This window comes from Choloepus didactylus (genome assembly GCF_015220235.1).
Source record: "Choloepus didactylus isolate mChoDid1 chromosome 11 unlocalized genomic scaffold, mChoDid1.pri SUPER_11_unloc1, whole genome shotgun sequence".
Classification (NCBI taxonomy): domain Eukaryota; kingdom Metazoa; phylum Chordata; class Mammalia; order Pilosa; family Megalonychidae; genus Choloepus; species Choloepus didactylus.
This window is the reverse complement of record NW_023637577.1, coordinates 3,839,567-3,861,834: the sequence shown is the minus strand read 5'-3', so window position 1 is coordinate 3,861,834 and position 22,268 is coordinate 3,839,567. Positions and strand designations below refer to the sequence as shown.

The 22,268-nt window shown below is 36.6% G+C and overlaps 1 protein-coding gene across 3 annotated transcripts in view; it reads right to left on the bottom strand.

Annotated features, from left to right (window-relative positions):
- LOC119524462 (ankyrin repeat domain-containing protein 26-like) overlaps window positions 1–22,268 on the bottom strand; it is a 224,687-nt gene that overhangs the window by 1,767 nt on the left and 200,652 nt on the right. For all 3 annotated transcript variants that reach the window (XM_037823152.1, XM_037823151.1, XM_037823153.1), the window contains 4 exons: window positions 8,484–8,774; window positions 7,683–7,900; window positions 5,260–5,488; window positions 90–134 (listed from right to left, as the gene is read on the bottom strand). In XM_037823152.1, the coding sequence (XP_037679080.1) occupies window positions 90–134; window positions 5,260–5,488; window positions 7,683–7,900; window positions 8,484–8,774 (783 nt within the window). The remainder of the gene's footprint in view (window positions 1–89; window positions 135–5,259; window positions 5,489–7,682; window positions 7,901–8,483; window positions 8,775–22,268) is intronic.

Sequence of the window (22,268 nt, the reverse complement as noted above, 5' to 3'; positions counted from 1 at the left end):
AACTATAAAAAGGTTTGGCATTTACTATTTATAGGTTAATTCAGAAATCAATGCTATCTAAATTTAATCAGTAAATTTTATCAACATACCTTTCGTATTTCTCTAGTTATATTTCTTTCCAACTCCTGCTGCAGCTGTAATGTCAAATATTATTTATGATGTTTAAGTTAAATGAGAGAGACAATATAGTAAGAATGGCACATATCTTATGAAATGTGGCCTTTAAATACTACTTTTTAGAGACTAGACTTAACTTGGGGATTGCTTAAAGAGAAAAATAATCCCATATATAAAACAAGTTTTACTCATTTTAAGTTTAGATAATAGAGTGAGATATATATATATATATATATATATATATATATATATATATGTTATTAGATTAATCTGATAAACACTACAATTAATCATTGGTCTACTGAACAGACATCATTTCAGAAGGGCAATACTTGATCTTAATGGTACAAAGAAGGTTGAACAATTCAAGTCATGTTTAACACCGAATGCATTATTTTACAGTTCTTAGTAAACTCTGTTCTTTATAAAAAGTTGAAATCAGTTTTTTACTTTCATGGATTTTTCCTTAAAATAAAATAAACTCAGGGACAGGAGGAAATGGGGTATTGATGCTTAAAAGGTACAAAGATTCTGTTTTGGGTCATGGAAAAATCTTGGTAATGGATGGTGGTGATGGTAACACAACACTTAATGCAATTAATATCAACAGTGTACTAAAAATCGTTGAAATGGGAATTTTTATGTAATATATATATATAGTGGATATATATCACTATAATAGAAATAAATAAAGCAAACTTTCCATTCTGTACTTTTAGAAAAATTAAGTATATTCTATGTGATTAATTTTTCAGCACAGAATCATAAATACAGAAAATGAAGAAAATGGTACTGTGTCTTAATATCATGCAAAAATTCTAATGGCAAAAAATTAAGTAAACACATTATATTACCTATATCATGACTGAAACATTCTTTATTCATATGAACACAAAGAGTTCAGAAAATTTGTTTGAAGGAAGGATAAATTTAGGTTAGAGATAGTTTTCAAACTTAGTTTCTTTGATTTATGACTTTCTAGAATTGGGAACAAGAAAACAATGTATAACTCTAATTGTAACTTTGTTTTCCTTTACAGAAATTAGGACCAATTTTTTTAAACAACTGACTAATTGTAATTATAGTTACATTTACCTACTTAATTATGAAATGTGTAGGAATATTTCAAACTATATTGCAGTGTTCCCATCTAACAGAGTCTAAAACAGTATACTGATGTCTTAGTTCACCAGGCTGCTATGACAAATACCACAGTCCATCCTCATATGTCAAAAGACATAAGAATGAAATATATTCATTTCATCACAACATCCCAAAAGCCTTAAGTTACATTTTAGCAACAGATGTAAGTATAAAGTCTCATCAAAATCCATGATGGGTGTGGTCCTTCTGGGTCCAAGTTCTGCTCTGTGGACATGTGTAACTTTGAAAACAAGTTATCTGCTCCCCAGGCAATGGCGGATCAGGCATAGGATAGATATTCCCATTCCAGAAGGGAGAAACCAGATGGAAAACAGGGGCCAGAGGCCCCAAGCAAGTCTGAAATGCAGCAGGGCAAACTCCAGCAGATTCTCAAGTCTGAGAGTCACCTCTGGATCGGTGCTTGTCCTCTGTGCCTGCTGGAGCAGCAGCACCACACTTTCCCAGTGCTGGGGCAGAGACCAGGGTTCCTGAGTAGGGAACAGGCTCCCCCTGAATGCAAGGGCCTGGGCCCCACCCTCTCTGAGCACTGGGGAGACAGCCACACTCTTCCTGAACATGAGGGCAGAGCCCCCCCCACCTCCCCTCCAAGCACCGTGGATGGACCTTCTTTCTTGGCTCAAGGAGGTCTCTTTGGTCCAGCCCTATGCTTCCATGGTTGTGCCTTCCATCCAATATTGGAACAAAATTTTGCCATGTTCATTCAACAATTATTTATTGACAGGCTATGGTTAAATTGATATTTTTAGATTAAAATCTGGTATCAAACAAGTTTGCCCATTTAAACCACTGCAATTCAATATCTAACAGTAAAAAGATGAATGTTTCAAGGAAATTACACTTAGTGTGTAAATATGAAATACATGTACTTTGCTACAGAGAAAAAAACTGTTGATCAAGGAGCTGAAGAATTAGGTAACAAAGCCATACATATATTTAAAGAACTCACAGTAAAGTGAAAAGATAAATGAAAGAAGAAGAATTGGAAGAAGAATAGTATCTTTCAAAGGATAAAATGACTACTAAGCATTTCTCTAAGTAGATAAAATGAAGTGGAATTATATAGAGCATATAATTGAAATAAGAGACAAGTTTATTAAACTTGTTTATATAGAGCATATAATTGATATAAGAAACAAGTTTATTAAAACCCAGTCATTACCTTATGAGTAGTTAGCAAAACTATTATGATAGTTTGACTAGAGTTAAAATTCAGAACAGACAGGCATTGTCTTGGTGATGCAAAAAGGGTGTCTATTTTTAGTTGGGAAGAAATGTGACTCAATGTATCAGAACATGACACAGTGTTCTGTCATGTAAAAAGTTAAAGTCTTCTGACTATTAATTGTTTTAGCTTTGATGTATTTGTATAACCACCTTTAGAAAAAGTCACTATATTGAATGGACACGACAAATAGAGAAATTACTCAAATAAATCATTAGAAATTATTTTAAACTGTCATTAATGCACCAAAAATCCAAAATCAATGTAAATTTAGTCTTCCCACTTAAGCAGATTTAAACAACATATCCCAGGCAACTCCTGTGTGCCAAGCATTGCATGAGGCATTGGATATGAACAAACATATTAGACAAGTCTTGAACATAAAAAAAAATTTAAGCTAGAGAAATTTTTCTTTTATGAAATTTTCTGTAATAAATTTTAAAATTTTCAGTTCTTAGAAAAGGATTCTATGTTCTATAAAATCTAGCTGGTGATCTATCTGTGCAGGCTAGTTTTAATTTTTATATCTTATAATAATATAGAATTGGATAAGGATAAAACTGTAAAATTACTTCTGTTGTATAGGACAAAGCATCCCAGAATTAAACTAGAATGAGAAATCTGAAACTAAAAATTAGGAAAATATATATGGACTCATCAGTTAGCACTACAATGATGTCAAGTGGCAAGACTAACCTTCATGTCATGATGAGAGATATAATAAATATTATGAATGTTGGGGAAACTTCAACAACCAGTACAACCGAAATCACAGACTAGAGAAATAATTGATCACAATTGTTTTCTTTAAAATTAGGAGAAAACAAAAAAGCTGGGCATGATAGAAATCACAGTAGGAATAATCCAAAACATTGAAACCTTACAACTAAAGGAGATTTATAAACAATTTTAACAATTTGCTATTTTTAATGCAATTTTATTGAGGTATATTCACACAGTGTAGAATATTAATGCTACTTTTAACATTTTATTTTCTAGTGTCATGACTAAAAACCTCTAGAAGTCTGTTGTTTTGTAATGCCCCATCCAAAACCCATATCTTTCTATCATGTCAGACAGTATGTTACCTCTTCTCATAATGTTAATTTATGTTTTTCTAGTGGAAATAATTAAATTCTGAGCAACTCTAGAAGGCACCTTCTTGCAGTAACTCTGAGAAGTCTGTGGATAACAACTGTATACCAACCCTTTCATGGCATCACACAGCGATTATGAAGACACCAAGAACACACCATTGTATTTTGACAGAGTAGTGCTTTTTAATTTCTCTTATTAAATCTAGCATGATCTGGCAAACCAATGCCCTACAAGGGGACCATGTATACCTTGGACTACTACATTAAGTTTAAAATAAATTATTTCCAACCTATCTAGAAATACTAAAAAGTAAAACTCCTTGCCCCCCAAAAAATTAAGGGGAAAAAAATCTTCAAATACCTTTTGTTTCATTGCTTCTGCATTTACATACTCTTTCAAACAATACATCACCTGATTTTTTGGTGAGAATTAATGAGAGCATTTTAAGTTTGCATCATGCTTAACAATTTAAAAAGTATTTGACATTCATTTTCTTATCTGTACCCAATAATCCAATGTTATGACTCCGAAGTACTTAGACCCTGAACCCTCTCATTTTTTTTCAGAAAAATAAAATGAAATTAAGCTAACTAAATGATGAAAAAATATCAGGCAGCTAAGATCTTGAATTTACATACTAAAACAGTCAATTTATTCATTTTTAAGATATTTGGCAGCAAGGCTAAGGAACCTTCCTAGTGTAGAGAAAAGTAGCATAGAGTGCAGAATTCTTTGATTTGTAATGACATGAAGCCAAAAAAAAGTCTAGGTTTCATTTAACAATGGCCTATGTTACTCTTCCCTAGAGTAGAAGATCATGAAAATACCATCAAAATAATATGCTGATCTACATTGAAACAGATATTTTAATAACTATTTTCCTTGCTATTAAAATATTCTTCATATCACTGCCTTCTTATAGCCATCATTCAAGTGATGGCAAGATGTAGAACTATAAGTGAATTTCATTCTTAAAACTTGATTTAACAGTTTTAAAAATTTGCTTGATTTAACAGTTTTAAAAATACGGTGTAATTGCCTGGGCAATAGACACACTTTATAAAAATTGAGATAAAAATGCTGTAAGTAAAATGGCAATTAAGGATTTAGTTTCATGTAAAAAATGACAAAAATTTTAACTTAAAAATAAAAATTCATATACTCAGTGTCACACATTTATTTAATTAAAAGGGTTTATCTGGGATTCCTTTAAATAATAAGCACCCCCATGTGTTTAAATATTTGGATGCCAATCATTCACTTATGCTTAGGGTAGAAAAGTTCAGCTGGTGCAGGACAACTTTAAAAAGGTTATGAACAACAACCAACCTGAAATCAACAAGAAAGAAAATCAAGGCATCTCCAAGTGTTGGTTATTAGGCAATACTTTTCAAAATCTAAATACAGCTTTTCAAGAAATTTAAAATGTGTCAGTTTAGTTACATTTATTAAATAAAGTTAACAATGGCTATCTCTTGAAAATGAGACACTCAGGGTCTTGAAAAAGAACTGTAAATCTTCTATATCCTTTCTTTGTAAACACAAATAATTATGAACTTAAGGTGCTCAAGTAATTAAGAAGCACAGTATTTCACCAAATTTGAAACTTGAATTATGTCAGAAACCTGAAACCCAAGGAAAAAGATATCAGAACTAACCTTGGTGAAGAAGGTCTCCATGCTGTTACTTGAAGGCCGTGGGATTGAGGAAGGAATTACTACATTTTCTCTTGGAATAAGATTTCTATTGAGCACTGAATAATTATTCAGATTTCCAGCACATGATGGCTCCAGGACCGGCATCATGGTAAGAAGGCTGACTAAGTATCTGTTCTGTAGTTTCTCCATGAGTAATTTGGTGGTGTTCTCTGCTAGCTGCTCCTTAGTCCTGTGATGATTATAAAAGACAAATGCTTAGGATTTCATTTTCCCTAAATGATGCCTCAATGATGTACACTTTTAAAGTTGCACAACAGTAAGTAGAATTGCTCATTAAACAGTGATGTAACACTGAAATGTGACGGAGCATAACTACTACATACAATTACAGTTTTAAAATTGTTTTAGCAAAGTACACTTTCTAGGGGGTTCTTACCAACAAATACTTCAAGTGAAGGCTGGAAGGGAGAGAAAAGACTCTCAGTGTTGTCAGTGGCCACCTTCTGGAATGGCTCCACTGACAAGAGTCTCGATGCCAACAGAAACAGTTGTACTGAGGAAACTGGTTTAGAGATCAGGAAAACCATATTTTCAAGCATTTGCTCAAACCATCCTTGTTCATTTCACTCACTACCCTATAGAAATTAAGCACGAGGCACTGTGGAATAATACAGAGTTACACAACCTCTGGGGGAGAATAATAAGCTGAGGTCTTGATCCAAAGGAACTAAAACATCTCCATACCTTTTTATCAAGGCACTGGAGGTGAGACTTGCCCTTCCTGTCTTCCACACAGCCCTAAGGCTGAATTACACTTTCCTTCACCCTATGTTCATCTTTTCCCTACTTCACAGATGCGCCTTTATGGAGAGGGGAAAAGCAGTAAAGGATGGCTGGTCTCAGCGCGCTCTCCAGTGACCACACAAAAGCTCACACTCAAGAAAAGTTCATTTACCAAGTGCCAGAATGTGCCAAGAATAGTAGTACTTGACCCTTTCTCTGGGTTTAAGCTATCTTGCAAAAAATAGTTAAACTCTAAATAAATAAACAAACTCACTAATATTTCTATTTAGGAGAGTGCCGAGAAGCAATATCATAATAATATCATTGTCAAAATCATAAAGCTTCAAAAACACTGTTTCAAATCAAAACCACAATGAGATAGAGTTTCATACCCATTAAAATGGCTATTATTTAAAAAATGGAAAATAACAAGTATGGGGATGGATATGGAAAAATAGGAACACTCATTCATTGTTGGTGGGGATGTAAAATGGTGCAGCCACTGTGGAAGACAGTTTGGCAGTTCCTCAGAAAGTTAAGTGTAGTATTACCATATCACCTGGCAATCTCACTATTAACTCCAAAAGAATTAAAAGCAGACTTGAACAGATATTTGCACACTGATGTCCATAGTGGCATTATTCAAAATTGCCAAAAGATGGAAGCAACCCAAGTGTCCATCAACTGATGAATGGATAAACAAAATATGTGTGTGTGTGTGTATATATATATATATAATGGAATGCTATTCGGCCATAGAAAGGAATGAAGTTCAGACAATGCGACAACATGGATGAACCTTGAAGACAACACATTGAGTGAAATAAGTCAGACACCAAAGGACAAATAATTGTATGATCTCACTGATAAGAAATAATTAGAATAAACAAATTCATAGTCAGAAATTAGAATACAGGTTACCAGGGGGTGGGTGGGGATAGGGAATGGGGCGTAAATGCTTAATTGGTACAGTTTCTGTTTTGGGTGATAGAAAAGTTTTGCTAATGGATGGTGGTGACAGTAGCACAAAATTGTGAATGTGACTGACACAAATGAATTGTATATTTGAATGTGGTTAAAAGGGGAAATGTTAGGTCGTATATACGTTATTAGAATAAATTTTAAAAACACCACAGGACTGTACAACACAAATAATGAACCCTAATATAAACTATGGACAATAGTTAATAGTGTAATTATAATTATATTGATTCATCAATTATAACAACGGAGCCACAATAGTGCTAAATGTTAATAATAGGGAAAACTGTGTAAGAGTAGGATATAGGGAAACTGTATTTTTTGTTTGATTTTCCTGTAAACCTACAACATCTCTAATTAAAAATACAAAAAATATACTTTTGCTTTAATACTGCTATACCAGGCTCACTATATGAGAATACTAAGGAAAAAAATAATAAAGCCATGTAAAACCAAAAAAACGGGGGGTGGGAGGATACAAACTATCCTAGACTAACATTTTAAAGGTAATTCACTTACTCACATAATTTCCCCAAATTATACTGTCAAACTAGTTATTACTTCCTACTAATCTCGTAAACCTAGCTCACTAAAAAGTATACTTTAGAGGCAAATTAATGAGCTAAATTTATTTTCTATGATTCTCTGTTTTGACTTACTCGTTTAGTTTCTTTGACAATAATGTTGTAACATTTAGTTCTTCTAGATACAGGTGCTTGTATCTTTCCAGCTCTGATTTATTAGAATCTTCTCGGGAAATTTTCACTTTGGAAAGTTTGGATTCTAAATCTTTTATTCTGAGTTCCATCTGCTGTCTCATTGAAGTGGTATTATTCTCCCTTAACTGCTCTAACTTTTCTTGAGATTCTGCTTGCATCTAAAGCAAATTAAAAGAATACATAATAAAAATAATTATAACCTGAATAATTATAGTGTATTCTTTTCTTCTAGTCTTTTTAATCAATGATTGAGAAAGCAATTTTAAATATGTGAGAAAAGCTGAAGTTTAAAATATTCACATTAACGTCAGCTGAATTAAACGTGAACTACAAAAAAAGTTGAATCATTCTGATATTGGTGCTTATGTAATCTGACAACTCAAAGAAAAATAAAATCAATTTAAAATTGTAAAAATTGAGCAATATAACTTAAGAGTAACCCAAAAGTATAGTACAATTTTTAAATCATAATTTTTTCTTTTCCCCCAATGGACTTGTTTTATGCCAACTGGTCTTAATAATCAAGCGATTCTCTAATGAGAATCTTTATTCCCAAAGACCAATTTAGTGATAATGGTGGAAACTGAAATATTGAAAGTGAGACATAAGTGCCACCTTCCTTCTAGAAATCTATAAAACAAATTGCTGTAAGGGAAGCAGAGGAAAGACACGCAAGGTGTAAATCCAAAATATAATTTACAATGGCACAAATCAAAGCACATCACAGATAAGTAAATTAACCTGTAAAAATAGATTGACTTCTTTCAATTTTTCTACTATTTCCTGTCTGGCTCTTTCTTCAATCTCCCGTTTATATTGTTCTACTTGACCAAGTTCTAGCATATTCATTTCTACATGGCTTCTGAGGTTTACTACTACTTGTTCCAACTTCTTTTCATTCATCTCCAGTTTTTCACATTTCTTTTGTATTGCTCTCATAGACAATAGCTCCTGTTGAAGATCTTGATTTTTTGCATCCAGATGTAGGCATTTTGAAGATGAAGTTTCAAGTTTTGCTGTAAGATCATCAATCTGCATGAATAAAATAATACAATTTGGTAATGAAAGAAGTAGGCTGAGAACAGTCTAACTCACACCAACATCAAACTTGAAATATATTCAATTGCAATAAAACGTTATCTGTACTGTAGTAGATTCTTAGAGCAAGGACCCTTGAATTACTCAGAAAACCAAGGACAAGGTTAAAAACACAAGGAATCACAAAATTAAATTCTTTACCCTCATCATCTTTGCCACACAACTTTTGTACTTGATCTTATACTGTCTTTCATTTTTTTATGATTGCTTCATATGTTTTTCCTTCTTAAAATGACTATAAGTCACCTTCAGGCAGAAAGTTTCTTAGTACTCCCCTCCCCAACTTAATGTCACATAACTTGTAGCAATGTTTTAAGTATAAAAGGTACTCCCATCATACTGAGTTATTTGGGTCTGAGCCAATAAATGGCTCTCAGAATAAGACTTGGAAAATAAAACACTAATTAATGAATCTTGTAAAATATGGATCCTAATGCTATAATGCAAATGTTTTATGTTAATTTGAATAGCATTCCAAAGAAAAATGATTCTCAGAGTTAAGGAACAATCACATTTCCCAGTATAAAACTTAAGTGAGATGATCCTGACTTTTTTTTTTAACTAGGAAATGCCTTAATTCAATAGCACTATGTAGTAATCCTTGGTACTTTCTACAGAATAAGGAAGCATACTAAACAACAACAAAACTTGCTGGAATTTCAGTTATATTGAGTTGGGAAGAATCACTTTCCTTTAGATGTAACAATTATTTGACAAGAAAAGGTAAGTGGATTTGGTGGTTTTAAAATCTACAAATTCTTTGACAATTCTCCCATGAAAAGGGAAAAACTAATTTCCTCCCATTGGATATAGACTGGTTTTAGGAACTAGTTTCTAACAAATAAAATGTGGTGAAACTGCTGAATGACTTCCAAAATTAGGCAAAAAATGTAATTCCACCTGACTCTCTCTCTCAGGAAACCTGCCCTTAGAAATGAGCCACCAAGCTGTGAGGAAGCCAGGGCCACATGGGGAGTCCTCCCCCCATTGAGCCAGCTGCTGGCCCCAGCCAAGGTCCCAGACAAAAGCCAGCACTGACTGCCAGACATGTGAGCAAACCAGCCTTTAGAGGATTCCAGCCCCAAGTCTTCAAGTCAACACATATGATGCCAAGCGGGTAAGAAATGAGCTGGCTAAATTGCACCTTCATGAACAAAATAAATGTGGTGGCCTTAAGCCACTGTTTTTTTCTTAATTCAATTTTATTGAGATATATTTACATACCATGCGGTCATACAAAGTGTACATTCAATTGTTCACAGTACCATCATATAGTTGTGCGTTCATCACCAAAATTAATTTTTGAAAATTTTCATTACCACACACACACAAATAATAAGAATAAAAATTATAGTGAAAAGAACAATTAAAGTAAAAAAAAAAAAAAACACTGAGTGCCTTTTTTTTTGCCCCCATTTTTCTACTTATCCATCCATACACTGCCCAAAGGGCATTGTGGTTCATGTGGCTTTCCCAATCACATTGTCACCCCTCATAAGCTACATTTTTATACAAATATCTTCAACATTCAAGGGCTCTGGGTTGTAGTTTGATAGTTTCAGGTATTCACTGCTAGCTATTCAAATTCACTAGAACCTAAAAAGCGTTGTCTATATTGTACATAAGTGTGCCCAACAGAGTGACCTCTCGGCTCCTTTTGGAATCTCTCTGCCACTGTAGCTTATTTCATTTCACATCCCCCTTTTGGTCAAGATGTTCCCCATCCCATGATGCCAGGTCTAGATTCCTCCCCAGGAGTCATATTCCACATTGCCAGGGAGATTTAATCCCCTGGGTGTCAGATCCCAGGTAGGGGGGAGGGCAGTGAGTTCACCTGCCAAGTGAGCCACTAAGTTTTGAAGTGGTTTATTACACAGCAGTAAATAACTGGCACAGACATTGATACTAAACATGGGGTGCTGCCATTAAAAAAACAAAACCCCTAAAACATCTAGGTGTGGCTTTGGGACCAGGAGGTAAGGAGAAGCTGAAAGCACTGAGAGAAGAGTATGATTGAAAGCCACAGTAGTCAAAACAGCATGGTGTTGGCACAAAGATAGACATATTGATCAATGGAGTCAAATTGAGAATTCAGAAATAGTCCCCAAGATCTCCTGTTGACTGATCTTTGATAGGGTCCTGAAAACCACTGAACTGGGACATAACATTCTCTTCAACATATGGGGCTGGGAGAACTGGATATCCATATCCAAAAGAAATGAAAGAGGACCCCTACACCTCACACCCTATACAAAAATTAACTCAAAGTGGATCAAAGACCTCAATTTAAGAAATAGTACCATAAACCTCCTAGAAGATAATATGCAGAAACACCTTCAAGATCTTGTATTAGGAGGTTGCTTCTTAGACCTTATACCCAAAGGACAAGCAATGAAAGAAAAAATAGATAAATGGGAACTCCTCAAAATTAAAAGCTTCTGTACATCAAAGGAATTTGTCAAAAAGGTGAAGAGGCAGCCAACTCAATGGGAAAAAATATTTGGAAACCATGTATCTGACAAAAGACTGATATCTTACATATATAAAGAAATCCTACAACTCAACAACAATAGTACAAAGAGCCCAATTATAAAAGGGCAAAAGATATGAAAGGACATTTCTCTGAAGAGGAAATACAAATGGCTAAAAAAAGAACACATGAAAAAATGTTCATCTTCACTAGCTATTAGGGAGATGCAAATTAAGACCACAATGAGATACCATCTCACACCAATTAAAATTGCTGATGAGGAGGCGGGGCAAGATGGTGGACTGGTGAGCTGTATGTTTTAGTTACTCCTCCAGGAAAGTAGGTAGAAAGCCAGGACCTGCATGGACTGGACACCACAGAGCAATCTGACTTTGGGCATACTTCATACAACACTCATGAAATCAGGGAACTGCAGAGATCAACAAAATCTGTAAGTTTTTGTGGCCAGGGGACCCGCACCCCTCCCTGCCAGGCTCAGTCCCATGGGAGGAGGGGCTGTCAGCTCCGGGAAGGAGAAGGGAGAACTGCAGTGGCAGCCCTTATCAGAAACTCATTCTACTGATCCAAACTCCAACCATAGATAGACTGAGACCAGACACCAGAGAATCTGAGAGCAGCCAGCCCAGCAGTGAACATAGAAAGGGGAAGGGCAGAGCTCAGGCCCTGAGGCTCATATGCAAATCCCAAAGAAAAGCTGATCTCTCTGCCCTGTAGACCTTTCCTTAATGGCCCTAATTGCTTTGTCTCTTAGCATTTCAATAACCCATTAGATCTCGGAGGAGGGCCCTTTTTTTTAATCCTTTTTTCTTTTTCTAAAACAATTACTCTAAGAAGCCCAATACAGAAAGCTTCAAAGACTTGCAATTTGGGCAGGTCAAGACAAGAGCAGAACTGAGAGAGCTCTGAGACAAAAGGCAATAATCCAGTGGCTGAGAAAATTCACTAAACACCACAACTTCCCAAGAAAAGGGGGGTGTTCGCTCACAGCCATCATCCTGGTGGACAGGAAACACTCCGGCCCATCACCAGCCCCACAGCCCAGAGATGCCCGAGACAACCCAGTGTGACGAAACCGCTTCAAATAATAGGCACACACCACAAAACTGGGTGTGAACATTAGCCTTCCCTGCAACCTCAGCTGATTGTCCCAGAGTTGGGATGGTGGAGCAGTGTGAATTAACAAAGCCCCATTCAGCCATTATTTCAGCAGACTGAGAGCCGCCCTACACAGCCCAGCAGCCCAGAACTGCCCTGGGGGGATGGCACTCACCTGTGTCATAGCACAGTCATCCCTCAACAGAGGACCTGGGGTGCACAGCCTGGAAGAGGGGCCCACTTGCAAGTCTCAAGAGCCATACGCCAATACCAAGGACTTGTGGGTCAGTGGCAGAGACAAACTGTGGCAGGACTGAACTGAAGGATTAGACTATTGCAGCAGCTTTAAAACTCTAGGATCACCAGGGAGATTTGATTGTTAGAGCCACCCCCCCTCCGTGACTGCCCAGAAACACACACCATATACAGGGCAGGCAACATCAACTACACACACAAGATTGGTACACCAATTGGACCCCACAAGACTCACTCCCCCACTCACCAAAAAGGCTAAGCAGGGGAGAACTGGCTTGTGGAGAACAGGTGGCTTGTGGACGCCACCTGCCGGTTAGTTAGAGAAAGTGTACTCCACGAAGCTGTAGATCTGATAAATTAGAGATAAGGACTTCAATTGGTCTACAAATCCTAAAAGAACCCTATCAAGTTCAGCAAATGCCGAGTGGCCACAAACAACAGAAAATTATAAAGCATATGAAAAAACCAGATGATATGGATAACCCAAGCCCAAGCACCCAAATCAAAAGAGCAGAAGAGACACAGCACCTAGAGCAGCTACTCAAAGAACTAAAGATGAACAATGAGACCATAGTACGGGATACAAAGGATATCAAGAAGACCCTAGAAGAGCATAAAGAAGACATTGCAAGACTAAATAAAAAAATGGATGATCTTATGGAAATTAAAGAAACTGCTGACCAAATTAAAAAGATTCTGGACACTCATAGTACAAGACTAGAGGAAGTTGAACAACGAATCAGTGACTTGGAAGATGACAGAATGGAAAATGAAAGCATAAAAGAAAGAATGGGGAAAAAAATTGAAAAAATCGAAATGGACCTCAGGGATATGATAGATGATATGAAACGTCTGAATATAAGACTCATTGGTGTTCCAGAAGGGGAAGAAAAGGGTAAAGGTCTAGGAAGAGTATTCAAAGAAATTGTTGGGGAAAACTTCCCAAATCTTCTAAACAACATAAACACACAAATCATAAATACTCAGCGAACTCCAAATAGAATAAATCCAAATAAACCCACTCCGAGACATATTCTGATCACACTGTCAAACACAGAAGAGAAGGAGAAAGTTCTGAAAGCAGCAAGAGAAAAGCAATTCACCACATACAAAGGAAACAGCATAAGACTAAGTAGTGACTACTCAGCAGCCACCATGGCGAGAAGGCAGTGGCACGATATATTCAAAATTTTGAGTGAGAAAAATTTCCAGCCAAGAATACTTTATCCAGCAAAGCTCTCCTTCAAATTTGAGGGAGAGCTTAAATTTTTCACAGACAAACAAATGCTTTGAGAATTTGCTAACAAGAGACCTGCCCTACTGGAGATACTAAAGGGAGCCCTACAGACAGAGAAACAAAGAAAGGACAGAGAGACTTGGAGAAAGGTTCAGTACTAAAGAGATTTGGTATGGGTACAATAAAGGATATTAATAGACAGAGGGGAAAAATATGACAAACATAAACCAAAGGATAAGATGGCTGATTCAAGAAATGCCTTCACGGTTATAACATTGAATGTAAATGGATTAAACTCCCCAATTAAAAGATATAGATTCACAGAATGGATCAAAAAAAATGAACCATCAATATGTTGCATACAAGAGACTCATCTTAGACACAGGGACACAAAGAAACTGAAAGTGAAAGGATGGAAAAAAATATTTCATGCAAGCTACAGCCAAAAGAAAGCAGGTGTAGCAATATTAATCTCAGATAAAATAGACTTTAAATGCAGGGATGTTTTGAGAGACAAAGAAGGCCACTACATACTAATAAAAGGGGAATTCAACAAGAAGAAATAACAATCGTAAATGTCTATGCACCCAATCACGGTGCCACAAAATACATGAGAGAAACACTGGCAAAACTAAAGGAAGCAATTGATGTTTCCACAATAATTGTGGGAGACTTCAACACATCACTCTCTCCTATAGATAGATCAACCAGACAGAAGACCAATAAGGAAACTGAAAACCTAAACAATCTGATAAATGAATTAGATTTAACAGACATATACAGAACATTACATCCCAAATCACCAGGATACACATACTTTTCTAGTGTTCATGGAACTTTCTCCAGAATAGATCATATGCTGGGACATAAAACAAGCCTCAATAAATTTAAAAAGATTGAAATTATTCAAAGCACATTCTCTGACAACAATGGAATACAATTAGAAGTCAATAACCATCAGAGACTTAGAAAATTCACAAATACCTGGAGGTTAAACAACACACTCCTAAACAATCAGTGGGTTAACGAAGAAATAGCAAGAGAAATTGCTAAATATATAGAGACGAATGAAAATGAGAACACAACATACCAAAACCTATGGGATGCAGCAAAAGCAGTGCTAAGGGGGAAATTTATAGCACTAAACGCATATATTAAAAAGGAAGAAAGAGCCAAAATCAAAGAACTAATGGATCAACTGAAGAAGCTAGAAAATGAACAGCAAACCAATCCTAAACCAAGTAGAAGAAAAGAAATAACAAGGATTAAAGCAGAAATAAATGACATAGAGAACAAAAAAACAAAAGAGAGGATAAATATCACCAAAAGTTGGTTCTTTGAGAAGATCAACAAGATTGACAAGCCCCTAGCTAGACTGACAAAATCAAAAAGAGAGAAGACCCATATAAACAAAATAATGAATGAAAAAGGTGACATAACTGCAGATCCTGAAGAAATTAAAAAAATTATAAGAGGATATTATGAACAACTGTATGGCACAAACTGGATAATGTAGAAGAAATGGACAATTTCCTGGAAACATACGAACAACCTAGACTGACCAGAGAAGAAATAGAAGACCTCAACCAACCCATCACAAGCAAAGAGATCCAATCAGTCATCAAAAATCTTCCCACAAATAAATGCCCAGGGCCAGATGGCTTCACAGGGGAATTCTACCAAACTTTCCAGAAAGAACTGACACCAATCTTACTCAAACTCTTTCAAAACATTGAAGAAAATGGAATACTACCTAACTCATTTTATGAAGCTAACATCAATCTAATACCAAAACCAGGCAAAGATGCTATAAAAAAGGAAAACTACTGGCCAATTTCCCTAATGAATATAGATGCAAAAATCCAAAACAAAATACTAGCAAATCGAATCCAAAGACACATTAAAAAAATCATACACCATGACCAAGTGGGGTTCATTCCAGGCATGCAAGGATGGTTCAACATAAGAAAAACAATCAATGTATTACAACACATTAAAAACTCGAAAGGGAAAAATCAATTCATCATCTCAATAGATGCTGAAAAAGCATTTGACAAAATGCAACATCCCTTTTTGATAAAAACACTTCAAAAGGTAGGAATTGAAGGAAACTTCCTCAACATGATAAAGAGCATATATGAAAAACCCACAGCCAGCATAGTACTCAATGGTGAGAGACTGAAAGCCTTCCCTCTAAGATCAGGAACAGGACAAGGATGCCCGCTGTCACCACTGTTATTCAACATTGTGCTGGAAGTGCTAGCCAGGGCAATCTGGCAAGACAAAGAAATAAAAGGCATCCAAATTGGAAAAGAAGAAGTAAAACTGTCATTGTTTGCAGATGATATGATCTTATATCTAGAAAACCGTGAGAAATCAACGATACAGCTACTAGAGCTAATAAACAAATTTAGCAAAGTAGCGGGATACAAGATTAATGCACATAAGTCAGTAATGTTTCTATATGCTAGAAATGAAAAAACTGAAGATACACTCAAGAAAAAGATACCATTTTCAATAGCAACTAAAAAAATCAAGTACCTAGGAATCAACTTAACCAAAGATGTAAAAGACCTATACAAAGAAAACTACATAACTCTACTAAAAGAAATAGAAGGGGACCTTAAAAGATGGAAAAATATTCCATGTTCATGGATAGGAAGACTAAATGTCATTAAGATGTCAATTCTACCCAAACTCATCTACAGATTCAATGCAATCCCAATCAAAATTCCAACAACCTACTTTGCAGACTTGGAAAAGCTAGTTATCAAATTTATTTGGAAAGGGAAGATGCCTCGAATTGCTAAAGACACTCTAAAAAAGAAAAACGAAGTGGGAGGACTTACACTCCCTGACTTTGAAGCTTATTATAAAGCCACAGTTGCCAAAACAGCATGGTACTGGCACAAAGATAGACATATAGATCAATGGAATCGAATTGAGAATTCAGAGATAGACCCTCAGATCTATGGCTGACTGATCTTTGATAAGGCCCCCAAAGTCACTGAACTGAGTCATAATGGTCTTTTCAACAAATGGGGCTCGGAGAGTTGGATATCCATATCCAAAAGAATGAAAGAGGACCCCTACCTCACACCCTACACAAAAATTAACTCAAAATGGACCAAAGATCTCAATATAAAAGAAAGTACCATAAAACTCCTAGAAGATAATGTAGGAAAACATCTTCAAGACCTTGTATTAGGCGGCCACGTCCTAGACTTTACACCCATAGCACAAGCAACAAAAGAGAAAATAGATAAATGGGAACTCCTCAAGGTTAGAAGTTTCTGCACCTCAAAGGAATTTCTCAAAAAGGTAAAGAGGCAACCAACTCAATGGGAAAAATTTTTGGAAACCATGTATCTGACAAAAGACTGAAATCTTGCATATATAAAGAAATCCTACAACTCAATGACAATAGTACAGACAACCCAATTATAAAATGGGCAAAAGATATGAAAAGACAGTTCTCTGAAGAGGAAATACAAATGGCCAAGAAACACATGAAAAAATGTTCAGCTTCACTAGCTATTAGAGAGATGCAAATTAAGACCACAATGAGATACCATCTAACACCGATTAGAATGGCTGCCATTAAACAAACAGGAAACTACAAATGCTGGAGGGGATGTGGAGAAATTGGAACTCTTATTCATTGTTGGTGGGACGGTATAATAGTTCAGCCACTCTGGAATTCAGTCTGGCAGTTGCTTAGAAAACTAGATATAGAGTTACCATTCGATCCAGCGATTGCACTTCTCGGTATATACCCGGAAGATCGGAAAGCAGTGACACGAACAGATATCTGCACGCCAATGTTCATAGCAGCGTTATTCACAATTGCCAAGAGATGGAAACAACCCAAATGTCCTTCAACAGATGAGTGGATAAATAAAATGTGGTATATACACACGATGGAATACTACGCGGCAGTAAGAAGGAATGATCTCGTGAAACATATGAGAACATGAATGAACCTTGAAGACATAATGCTGAGCAAAATAAGCCAGGCACAAAAAGAGAAATATTATATGCTACCACTAATGTGAACTTTGAAAAATGTAAAACAAATGGTTTATAATGTAGAATGTAGGGGAACTAGCAATAGAGAGCAATTAAGGAAGGGGGAACAATAATCCAAGAAGAACAGATAAGCTATTTAACATTCTGGGGATGCCCAGGAATGACTATGGTCTGTTAATTTCTGATGGATATAGTAAGAACAAGTTCACAGAAATGTTGCTATATTAGGTAACTTTCTTGGGTAAAGTAGGAACATGTTGGAAGTTAAGCAGTTATCTTAGGTTAGTTGTCTTTTTCTTACTCCCTTGTTATGGTCTCTTTGAAATGTTCTTTTATTGTATGTTTGTTTTCTTTTTAACTTTTTTTTCATACAGTTGATTTAAAAAAGAAGGGAAAGTTAAAAAAAAAAAAAGAAAAACAAGGAAAAAAATATGTAGTGCCCCCTTGAGGAGCCTGTGGAGAATGCAGGGGTATTCGCCTACCCCACCTCGATGGTTGCTAACATGACCACAGACATAGGGGACTGGTGGTTTGATGGGTTGAGCCCTCTACCATAGGTTTTACCCTTGGGAAGACGGTTGCTGCAAAGGAGAGGCTAGGCCTCCCTATGGTTGTGCCTAAGAGCCTCCTCCTGAATGCCTCTTTGTTGCTCAGATGTGGCCCTCTCTCTCTGGCTAAGCCAGCTTGAAAGGTGAAATCACTGCCCTCCCCCCTACGTGGGATCAGACACCCAGGGGAGTGAATCTCCCTGGCAATGTGGAATATGACTCCCGGGGAGGAATGTAGACCTGGCATCGTGGGACGGAGAACATCTTCTTGACCAAAAGGGGGATGTGAAAGGAAATGAAATGAGCTTCAGTAGCAGAGAGATTCCAAAAGGAGCTGAGAGGTCACTCTGGTGGGCACTCTTACGCACACTTTAGACAACCCTTTTTAGGTTCTAAAGAATTGGGGTAGCTGGTGGTGGATACCTGAAACTATCAAACTACAACCCAGAACCCATGAATCTCGAAGACAGTTGTATAAAAATGTAGCTTATGAGGGGTGACAATGGGATTGGGAAAGCCATAAGGACCACACTCCACTTTTTCTAGTTTATGGATGGATGAGTAGAAAAATAGGGGAATGAAACAAACAGACAAAGGTACCCAGTGTTCTTTTTTACTTCGATTGCTCTTTTCCACTCTAATTATTATTCTTGTTATTTTTGTGTGTGTGCTAATGAAGGTGACAGGGATTGATTTAGGTGATGAATGTACAACTATGTAATGGTACTGTGAACAATCGAAAGTATGATTTGTTTTGTATGACTGCGTGGTATGTGAATATATCTCAATAAAATGAAGATTAAAAAAAAGAGTATATTTCATAATGAAAAAAAAAATCACTGCCATTAAACAAACAGCAAACTACAAATGCTGTAGAGGATGTGGAGAAATTAGAACTCTCATTCATTGTTGGTGGGACTGTATAATGATACAGCCACTCTGGAAGACAGTCTAGTGGTTCCTTAGAAAACTAGATATAGAGTTACCCTTTGATCCAGCAATTTCACTTCTTGGTATATACCCAAAAGATCTGAAAGCAGTGACATGAACAAATATCTGCACACCAGTGTTCATAGTGGCATTATTCACAATTGCCAAGAGATGGAAACAATCGAAATGTCCTTCAACAGATAAGTGGATAAACAAAATGTGGTATATACACATGATGGACTACTACATGACAGTAAGAAGGGATGAGGTTGTGAAACATATGACAACATGGCTGAACCTTGAAGACATGATGCTGAGTGAAATAAGCCAGGCACAAAAAGAGATATTGTATGTTACCACTAAGGTGAACTCTGTGAAAAATGTTAAAATAAATGTTTTATATTGTAGAATGTAGGGGACCTAGCAATAGACAGCAATGAGTGATGGGGAAATGATAATCTAATAAGAACAGATAAGTTATGGAGGGTAATCTTAATGTTATGGGAATGCTCAGGAATGACTATGGTTTGTTAATTTTTTAAGGGTATGGTAGGAACATGTTGGAAGCAATGCAGTTATTTTAGGTTATTTGTTTTTTCTTTTTCCTTTGGTTATGGTTTGTCAATTTTCTTGGAGTATGGTAGGAACATGTTGGAAACAATGTAGTTATTTTAGGTTATGTGTTTTTTTATTCCTTTGTTTTGTTTGAAATGTTTTTTGTTTTTTAATGTCTCAATAAATAAGGTTTAAAAAAAAGAGTGAAAAATAATAAAAGAAAGAGAAATATCTCTACAAAAAAAGAGAGAGAGAAATGGAGTAGCACCAACACTACTTGCTAGCTTGGACTAAAGGGAACCAAGGCAACACACGCGCACACACACACACACACACACACACACACACACACACACACACAAAGAAGCCTTTGGACCTTGGCAGTTGTACAGAGAGGAAGCAGGCTGAGAAAACTACTCAGCTGCAAATACAGGTTATTTCTCATCTAGACAAAAAGGGAGAACAAAGAGCCCAGAGGGTACAGCAAAGTGCTATGGAGAATCATTTCCATAATTAGGATGACTGAGGCCTAATCAAACAACTGGCAACATACACCTGGTTGCATTTCAGAATTACTATGGACTAGAGACTCCTGTGAGCCCCTTAGTTTTCTTCTTGTGAATGGGAGGGTTGTTAGCAGTTTAGAAGAACATTGGATGTGTGGGTAACAATTTGTCTCTTTAGTTCTGAAGTGCTCATATCAAGAACTGTCCTTAAGGGCATATACAACTAAGGCACCACATCCCCCTCTGGACTTAAGATGGGGAGATCTTGAACTTTGAGCCTGAGCCAGATGCCAGAACAATTGAGATTGTGGGGAGCAGTGAGCAAAAATGATTATTTTTCATGTGGGAACATTTAAAACATGTTCATAAGTTCTCTGATATCCATCCCATTAAATGGGTAGAATATTGGCCAACTTATGTCACATTGATTCCGATGAATGAGATGTGGAGGAAGTGATTCTGTGTGACTTCCAAGGCTAGGTGAGAAAAGGCAATATAGTGCTGCCTGGCCCTCTTTCTCAGGATGCCTGCCCTTGGAACCCAGCCTCTGTGTGTGAGGAAGCTCAGGCCACAAGCAGAGGCCACAGGTAGGTGTCCTCCCAGCTGCCTCTCCCAACTAAAGTTCCAGCCAATAGCCAGTACCAACAGCCAGACTTGTGAGTGAACAAACCTCCAGGTGACTCCAGCCCCCAGCCTTCAAGTCCACCTAAAGCTGTGTCCAGGTTCAGCTCCAGGGTTACTCTCAAGAACCAGATCAAAAGAGAATCTAATTGTGAATTATAAGATGATGAATTAGCTAGATTTCTAAAGACAAAAGCTTAGACTTAATCTTCTCCTTCTTAGATGGTGACATCTATGGATAAGCATATGAATTATAAGGAGTTAGTAATAAAAGATCATGAAGTGAACAGTAGACTGAGTCAGCAGATCCTCTAAGAGCTGATGGAGATGGGAGTGAAGGGAGAGGCACTGGGGAAAGAAACTAAAGACCTGAAAGGAGGAAAGAAAAGGACACACTCTATCTTTTTGTATTGTATATAAGCCTGACTTCCCTTCAAGTCAAAGAGCCAGCAAAGACCTAAGTTGGCCATAGGCTCCTTCCACTACACACTGACTTTTTAATATTACATAAGACAAATGGTAATAGGCAGGATAACTAGGAAACAGTTCTCATAAAGTCTGATTTGGTATTGGCATAAGGATTAGACATATATATATATATATATATATATATATATATCAATGAAATAAAATTGAGAATCTAGAAATAAAACCACACATTTATAGTCAATTGATTTCCAGCAGGGGTGTGGTGGTGGTTAGAAGCTGTATGTACCCCAGAAAAAACATGCTCTTAAAGTTAATCCATGCCTGTGGGTATGAACTCATTGTAAGTAGGACCTTTTGCTGAGGTTACTTCAGATAGGGTGTGGGCCCACCTCAGCCAGAATGGGTCTTAATCCTATTACTGGAGTCCTTTTTAAGAGAATGAAATCCAGAAAAAGAGAAAGTCACAGGAAGCAAGAAGCTGAAAAGAAACCCAGAAAAGAAGGTAGGGACCAGGAGATGCCACCATGGACCTTGCCATGTGACAGAGGAACCAAGGATCACTGGCAGCCAGCCCCAAAATGCCAGCCTTCAGGGAGAAAGCATCGCCTTGATGATGTCTTGATTTGGATCTTTTCCTAGTCTCAAAACCATGAGCAAATAAATTCCCATTGTTTAATCGAACCCATTTTATGGCATTTGCTTAAGCAGCCTAGGAAACCAAAACAGCTGTCA